Source organism: Rhagoletis pomonella, unplaced genomic scaffold (genome assembly GCF_013731165.1).
Source record: "Rhagoletis pomonella isolate Grant_MI unplaced genomic scaffold, Rhpom_1.0 Rhpom_scaffold_00004, whole genome shotgun sequence".
Taxonomy (NCBI): domain Eukaryota; kingdom Metazoa; phylum Arthropoda; class Insecta; order Diptera; family Tephritidae; genus Rhagoletis; species Rhagoletis pomonella.
Genome location: NW_023458558.1, coordinates 46,480,039 through 46,489,237, shown reverse-complemented (window position 1 = coordinate 46,489,237; position 9,199 = coordinate 46,480,039). Strand labels below are relative to the sequence as shown.

The 9,199-nt window shown below is 38.4% G+C and overlaps 1 protein-coding gene across 1 annotated transcript; it reads right to left on the bottom strand.

The window, feature by feature from the left end:
- Nucleotides 1-3,861: 3,861 nt before the first annotated feature.
- On the bottom strand, nt 3,862-6,158 carry LOC118738499 (5-hydroxytryptamine receptor 1; the record flags this gene model as incomplete). Its single annotated transcript, XM_036469435.1, has 1 exon — nt 3,862-6,158. A coding segment is annotated over one exon (1,929 nt), but the record flags the coding sequence as incomplete, so codon positions are not given.
- Nucleotides 6,159-9,199: the final 3,041 nt, after the last annotated feature.

The following is a 9,199-nucleotide window of genomic DNA, read 5'->3' as shown; positions in this document are numbered from 1 at the left end:
AAAAATAACTTTTATTCTTGACCGAAAAAATACTCGTAACACTGTTCGGCAGTTGGCTAGGGAATTGATGAAACCAAGCGGAAACCTAGAAAATAATTAAATGTTCTACAGTATAAATATCCAAAACCGCGTAGGGGTTGAGGCTTGGGAAATCTGATGTAAAAATTTGCTTCCTACATTTACGGACCGCCCTGGTATACATGCATACAAATGTATGTATGTAAAAAATTTTCTGAGTAACTAAAATTCTTAACCGAAAAATGGAAAAAGATTACAAGTTTTTATTACTCAACTTCTTCTTTGGCGCTGTATCCGCTTAAACAATTTTGGCCGCCCCTACTGTTACTCGAAGTACTGCAGTCAAGAGGAATGGTATGGCAATTTCCAATGACATAGTAAACTGCTGTTAACGCTTCGAAAAGCACATCGTAATCAAATGTCTGAATGTAAAAATTGCTAATAAATTTTTGGTCATTCAAAGGCGTGGACATACATTTTTGGTGGGTTAAAATTTGCATAAATGTATCGGCAGCTTAAAAACTTTACACAAATTGTTTAATATAAAATCTGGCTCATATTAAAATTGGACATTTACTTTGTACCATTTAAGAAATGGACCATAAATTTTTTCGCACATAAAAACAATTGCCAATAAAAGGAATGACTAAAATCGCACGTCGTTAAAAAGTGGATATCAGATAGCGATGATAAAAGGTAACCAAGACATCAGCTCACTTTCTTTACCTAGGATCGAAAAAATTAATAGTGGTGAATTTTACAAAAAAAAAAGGTAGAAATTGGTCGATTTTTTTTTTTAAGAAACAATATTGGGTAGTTTTTAGTCATATGGGAGAAATCAAGACGCATTCATATACATAAATTGGTGATACCAGAGTCGTTGTCGTACAATTGTAGTATTTGTTTTTGTACTCCTGCTACCACCCTACATAAATACTAATTCGCATGGGGATAGATTGTATTTTTTTTTTATAAAACAGCAAAAAAATGCATTTCACACCAATAAAATATTCAACAGAGGCCGATAAATGAAGCTGCGTCCAAATCAAAAGAAATTTTGAATCGAAATTGATTCAATCACGGATGCCGCGATTCGGGTACTTATTAATATAATGCGAAGCTCAAACAATTACTCTCTACCAAATTTTTTTTTTCATTAAAATTAAGTTTGAAATGCTTGAAGCTTCCAAGCCATTCGTTTGGCAATCTCCTACACAAACGTATTGCAAATGAAAGATAGAGGGCAATTTAACTTTTAGATTTGTTATGGTCTGGGTTAACTTTTCATTATTATTTTAGGTGTGTTCGACGACAAAATATGTATACACTGCGTTCATTTATGTTAATTTCTTTGTTTTTTTTCCGGAAAATATTGGTAGATTTTTAGCCTTTGGTGGTAAAAGTGGTAGGTAGAAAATAAAATATTGCTAAAAAGTTGGTAGATCTTCCAATAAAGTTGTATAGTCCGTGCACTGATCTGGAGACAAAATGAAGAATAACTTTTGCCAACAGGTGCTTTTTTTGCGCTCGGCAGGCATTTGAAAAACAGAGCCCTCTCTTGCCGAACGAATCTATTTGTTTTACATTTGTGGTGAATAAGTACTCAGTTAAGAAGTTCTGGAAACCTAGTAACAATTTTATAAAAAAAAGCTTATTTTTCCTATTCTAAGGGCCGTTTTCTCAAGTAGGCTTTAAAATTTATCTGCCCTCAAAGCACAAATTTTATTCTAAAACATGTATTTGAAGTGCAGAAAGGGCTTGATGCCAAGGGCTTCCGGTGAGCAAATATCTATTTCGACGATACGCGGTTTTGTACTTTAAACGACGATATGCACATATATGAAAAAACGACGAAAGGACATGTAGCCTGAGCCGGTTATAAATTAAGTATCCAATAGGAGGTTCCGTGCTGAAATAAAAAAAAATAGCTTCGGTTTGTTTATTAAAAAAAACAACAAAAATTTGAATTGTTATCGCTTTTGCAGTAAATGGCTTTGCATGCACGAGTATGTACATATGTGTTTCAATATATATATATATGTGTGTGATGACTTGTACTACATTTTCAATTTCAGTTTCTTTTGATTGTATTAATATTTGTATGCCTTTATTCCGTGTTATTTCGTTCTTATATTTTGCACTTAATAGCTAATAAAAATACATGCGGTCTCTACATTTAGGTTCATATGTACAATATATTAGGCTGGGTTGAGAAATATAAATTTATAATTACCCCTTCCAGTGTGAAAATTGATATTAAATGAGAATTTTGGCATTCTATTGTAAATATGTGCCTATGCCCAAAAAGCTTGAAAGGATATACACCGATGGTTAAAGAGTGGAAAAAAGTGTTGGGCTGGTATTTCTACTGGGGAAACTGCAGATAAAACTAAAAGGCCTTTTAAATGTCTGATATTTACTGTAGAATAGTCTGCTTGTCTAATAAATAATAGTGAGTCGGTATCAGTGAACTTAACTATCTTGGCTGACAGCCAAGCCGTTGTGAAATTGTTAGTATTCAAAGTAACGAAGTCGAGAATCATTCGGAAGTGTCACGTATCGCTAGCATTACTGAGTCACGCTAGATTTATTCCCGCTGAGCAATATCGAGCGAACCGAATAGCCCATGCGATGGCTAGATGTGGTTCGGAAATGCGCAGATCAACGAGTTCAATAATTCTCTATACTTACACTTATGGTTGGCGAGATCACCAACTGAGCAAAATTTTGAAGTCGTATAATTTATGAGAGGATAATGCCCGTTGCTTTTGGCTGAGGTAAAACTTAATATTCCTTCTCGAGTATCAAGACACTTTCGACCTCGGTTTTTGAAGCCATGACAAACTAATTTTGAATTAAACGAAAGATTTCGTTGTTTATGTCAAGATTTTAACTCTCATTCCAGCACGCTTGACATATCGGACTCGATTTTTACTACAAAGAAAACTGTCATTTCCTCTATCAGTAATTGAAATACTATCTTTAGCCTAACCAAACAGCTGATATGATTTTGTAGCCGAATAGTGTTCGATCTCGGCACTTAACAAACTTATGTTTCCACGGTTGGGCGGGAAAGGAGTGTAAAACCGTTGAGATTAACTAATTAATTTTTTATATGCGTTATAGTATGTAGTGCCTTCGTGAACCAGAAGTCTCAATTAACAAAATTTTTTTGTGCGTCTGAATTAAACTGAGGTTAACAAAATGTTACAGAATTTAGCAAGTGATAATCCTTTAATGCTGAGGGATTTATAATCCTACCTAAAAAGTTACTTTAACGCTACATCGAAATAGGGACTCCAGTGTAATAATTTTGAGAATTAGGGCATGGCTTTTAAATTAACGGGGTATTTACAAAGTTTTTTCATCCACATGGAGATCGACCCGATCTAACAGTATACTTCGTACCTTTGCTATCGGGCTGTTGTTAATCGGCAAAGCTATGCAATTTTTAAACAACATAGAAAATAGGTAGATCTCGTTTCTGCATAATTAACCAAAAAAAAAAAATATTTTTCAACTATGACTCTCTTGCAGCAAAGGTACGATATGTACATACATATGCAGTATGTATTAGTGTACAAGTATTTTGTATCATTTACTTATTAGCTAACACTTACTAGAAAATCCACACTCATATTTTTATGTAGTTTCACATACATATATATGGCTTGTATCTTAGTTACTAGTTTTAGTTTTTCTTCTTTAAAACAACAATACTTATAAATAGTTTGCTTCCGTATAGTATTTAAGTTTAACTATTCATACATTTTTTATTTCTATTCACTTCAGTTCAGTTTAGTGCAGCTGTTTAAATGATTGCACATATGCAGATCTATGTATGTATTTACATAACTCACTTGCAGCTACTACATACATATATGTATGTAATATATTTAGTATTTAGTAACTCTATTCACACAGATGCACCCACTGCAGCTGTGTATCCGCATTTGTTAATTTTGTTTTTGGTTTATGAGCTTTATTTGGTCTACAATAAAGTATATGCCTCATATTTAGTACATTTGAGTTGTCGCATTGAAACACTTGGAATTGCTTGAAAACGCATTGAAACAATGAAAATTCAACTACACCTACGCACACACAAAAAACGTATTAATTTTTTTTTTACATATTTAACCCACCACGGTCTAGTAGCCTTGCCACTCAAACCTTTCTGCACTAGATGGCTGCCCATGAGCAGCCTAATTTCAGAGGAAACTCTCCCGCGCGCCATGCCGCTCTTCGCCCAACATCACACGCTGCGATGGCGGCTCGCCATACTGATCCTGATAGTAGTTTTCACGCATCATTGTATTAAGACTAGAGCACCGGAAATAGAGTATCTCTTGAAATGGTTTGCGGAAGTCCCGATTCAGCGTGGCGTAGATGATGGGATTGAGCAGTGAGTTGGCATAGCCCAGCCATAGGAACAGCGAAGAGAGTGAGTGCGGTACATGCACCGTTTCCGACTCGACAAACGGTCGTATAAGCGCGAGTATGAAAAATGGCAGCCAGCATATGGTGAACGCGGACATTATGATGCCCAACGTGGTGGAAGCCTTTTTTTCTTTGGCTAGCTGAAAGCGCAGCTTCTTATGATGCGGTGAACCGAGCAGTCCACTAGAGCCGCTCACACCGGCCCCACTGCCGCTGGTGTGATGTGCACTCAGGCCACCGCAAGTGGAATATGTGAGCGATGTGTTGCCATAGCTGCTGTGGCGCTGCCCATTGCCGCTTCCGACCACAGTCAGATCAGTATTGCCTGGCGGCGAGCCGGTACCATTGAGCGCATGCTGCAAATGTGTTTGTGCACGCTTCTCCTCCAGCACGATGCGACGCGCTGCGCGAAATATTTGATAGTAAACGAAGAGCATTACAGAGAGCGGGATGTAGAAAGAACCGAGCGTGGCATAGATTTGATATCCAAAATTTTGGCAGACAATACAAATGGGCGTGCCATGTTCGTCCACATGCTCGTTGCCAAGTATGAGCAGTGGAGGCAATGAAATACTCGCCGCCACTAGCCACACCAAAGCCACACAAGCCATCATGCGACGCGGTGTGCGCTTTACGCCATACTCGAGCGGCTTAGTTATGGCCAAATAACGATCCACGGAGATGGCACACAAGTTCAATATGGAGGCAGTGCAGCAGAGCACATCGAACGAGACCCACACGTCACAGAGTATACGTCCGAAATTCCATTTGTCCAGTACCTCGTATAGCATTGCCATCGGCATGACCAACAGCGCGACACACAGATCAGAGAGGGCCAACGAGACGAGCAGATAGTTGCAGGGGCGTCGCAGCTTGCGCACCATGCACACAGCGATGCAGACGAGCACATTGCCGATAACTGTGCCGATGATGATAAGTAATAGCACAATGCTGACGACAATTGCATGCACGGGTGGCAGCTCAAGTTCATCGAACACTTTTTCGTTTTCGTTCGACCCCTCCTTCGGTGGCGGTGGTATGATGCTAACGTCGGTGGGGAATGCGCCCACCGTGGGATCCCAAATGCTGCTGGTCGTAATGAGTGCAGCACTTGCGCTGCCGCCGCCGCCGCCTGAGCCGCTCGAGCTATCAGCGCCACCCTCGACCACATAGCTCGGGCTAATACTGTTGTTGCTAACGCTAAACACTCCAGTGCCATTATTGGGTCCTGTCGCACCGATACTGATCGAGATATCGGAAGCAGAGATCACGGAAGAATAAAATGAGCTAGAGTTGAAAATATCACCGTTGTTGCTCAATAGCGGCTCATCGGCAGCGGCTGGATTGAAGGCTGCACCAGCGTCGCTATGCGACGTTGTGTGTATAGGATTGTTATGTGGTGGCGTTTCGTATCGCGCTGGTGAAACAACAGCGACAGCGACGGCAGCTGAGGCCTGTGCTATCCAAGTGGTGAGCAAGAGAGCGAGTAGCACAAGGACGGTCGCATGTAGTGTGAGGCGCAGCGCCTGGCGGCTGGGACGTAAACGTAGCAACAGTTTGTTGCTGCTTATATTGTTGGTGGGTTGAAGACGGCTAGGCACTGGCAGCGTGTGTGTAGAGTATGTGTGGTGTTTAGTTGCAGTTATTGCACAATAGTGTTGTAGGCTGCGGACGCTTTGCTTGGTGGTATGTGAAGCCATATAAAATTTAAGTGGGCGTGTAAAAGTAATGTACAGAAAACTTTAATACAAAAAAAAATAAACAAAAAAAAAATAAATACAACGGACGTTTTTTGTTGCCGAAAATGCTTTTTTATCCGCTCAAGTGGTTAATTATGGCTGTTGTAGTTTTGTTTCTAAGTTGACTAGTTCGCTGCTATCGCTATCTGTATATTTTATGTTGCTATGGCCTACCAGAGGAAGTGTATAACTTTTTCTGACTGATTAGCTGCAAATAGTGTTTATGCGAATCTGCTTTGCGCTCGGCCGTCGAGATTTTGACGTTTTAATATCAGCTTTCGTTTGCAGCCTACGATCTATTTGCGCCACGATTTCCCCAAAGCCATTTATCTTCTGCTTAATGTTGGGCCTTGTTTTTGTTATCTCGTATATAAATGGCGTGACTTCTTTGACTTAGACTTTTTGTTGTCGAATCCACCGCACAATCAGATATATCCCAAGCGACTGCATATATTTCTCTCAATTATAATTTTTCGTAATTTGGTTCGTCTCAATTTGCGTTTTAACTTGCAGATTAGCTTCACCTAATATTTTTGTCATTAATCATAATCGTAGCTATTACACATTTTCCACACACATATTTCGGTTGCATAATTGAAGTCTCACATCTCACTCAATTTAGATTGCCTTGCTGGCTTGGTGGGTATGTATGTGTATGAGTATGTTTGTGTCTGTACAATTCCACTTAGTGGTATTCGCATTATTTTTGATCTTGTTAATTTTCTTCTCCATCTTCTTTACTTATACTGCATATCTTCTCATGACGCGTAGCTGTATCGTATTTGTTGCTCGTGTCATTCAATTTATTGCGCTTAATCGCTCGCATTTCCAAACTGGGATTCGGTGCAATTAATCTTGACGTCCCACAAGTACTACTCTCAGTGTTCCGTTGGAAATCTCATTGGTGCTTTGCTGAGTTTTTCTTTCAGGCTATGTGAGTCTGCCATCAATCAGCTTTAAATGCTTAACTCAGCTAAAGTATTCTATGGGGATTGTGAATTTATTCTTTCGCTGTAGTCATTTGTGAAACCACTTGTTTTGGCTACTTCAACCATTGAGGAACTGGGTGGTGGAAGTGAATAATGATTGTCCGGATACTGGAATAAAAGAAAGTCGACAATTAATTCATATTAAAGGTTTGTAGTTATAAAAGAGTTTTTATAACGAAAGAGGTCATTATAATGTATTCACAGATTTAGGACGAATTTCGGTTATTTCTTGGAGACAAATCGCAAATCGCGCAATGAGGGAGAGCAGAAATTCGTTGCAAAGTCACTTAAGTTGTTTTATCAATACATCTTATGTAAGTTTTAAAACTGCTCTCGTTCTGGTTCCAGTTCAAAATTTTTTTATGGAAGTGAGTTTTTTAATGCACAAGAAGACTTTCTTTCTAATAAAAATAATATAGAACAACATAAATTTCGCGGTATATTGGAGAAATTTTGACAAACATTTGGAATTACACACCACGGTTCCATACAGTGGCCCATTCCAGAACGGTATGTCTGACTAAAGTTACATATGTAGGTATTTTTGCCCGCCGATTCGAATTTTGGTTAAAGAATTGTATGTCCTATTTAAAAAAAATGTACTTTCGGTCAATTTTAACTACGTTCTATATCCCCGAATTGGTGATTAATATATTATCGTTTTCTAATAAAAATATTTTCACCCATTTTATAAGTCCAGGACGAGTTGAAGTTTGAAGTTTATTTAGGGGTTGAAAATGGCACTTTCGAACAAAAAGTTTTAAATAAAAGTTACGCATTTTTATCATCAAAATCTGAATCTGTAGTAAGAACATGCACATATGTCAAAATTAAAAAATATAATCGATCGAAACCCAAAGTCGGATATACCAGCTCCCTGATTTGGTAACTCGTATTTTTGCGATTTTCAATAAAAAAAAAAACATTCCCCTCCTGTTTAGAAGATACACAAAGATCGTTTTAAGGAAACATGGAATTTCAGCTCCATATTAGAATGATAAAAAACTTTTTTTTTTCACGTTTAAAGTTGTTTGTAGCTGCAGCTGTACCGGGCTTCTGTACATTGATTATTTTGAACATTTCATTAAAGGAACCATAGCTTTACTTTGCCGAAATTATGAAAAGAAGAAGTGAGTACTGAGAATTTCATTTTATAATCACAAAAGTTTTAGAGAAGGGATGGGCAGATTTTTGGTTCTTAACGCCATCAAAGAGCCAGCAAGTGCTACGCAAGAGCTAAATCAGTTCTCATATCATCATATATATTAGTAATGAGAGGCGGAGTACAAGAAATTTCAATACGCTCTTCTTCCGCCTTCATGCTGGCGCTTGATGTTACCCCTCATCTACCACCTAAATGTGCCAAGCAGACTCCTAAGTGCAAAAGACTCCTGGGAGCCACTTTACCCATCTCTGTTTTAAAGTAAAGCTTCACCCAGAATTGTAGTGGAGGACGGTAAAGCGGTCGACGGTTAACCGCTGTCAAAATTAAAACTCACAGAGACATGTGGAATGGCTCATTATTGCGGCGGCAGCGTTTTTACCGCCGACGTATTTCGATTGATTTAAATTTATTTCTATTTTTTCGTACTTCGGGATGGCACAGTGTTGATTGAATGTTGATTGTAATAATTTTTTTTCACAAGTTTGCAAATGTTTGCATCCCTCTTTGTTTACAGAAAATACACACAACGTCGTTTATTGTACAAAACCGAGTATCAACAAAATGCAAAACCGCGTATGGAACGTTGCATTAATTATTTTGTCGAGCGTGAAAACACTCATATTTCAAAATGGTTCTCTCTGTTATAAAACAATCGCATTTCTGGCTAGTATATTTCAGCACGATTTGGCTAAGGCTTGAGCCAAGAGCTTCGGTGAGTAAACCAATTTTTGGAAAAAAATGTCAGTTCCTCGGTTTTGTAGTTTAAAAGACGATAAGCGCACGTGTCGAAAAAATATTTTACTTTAATGATAATTTCTAAATCAAAATGATAGCTGATAGAAGCCGCC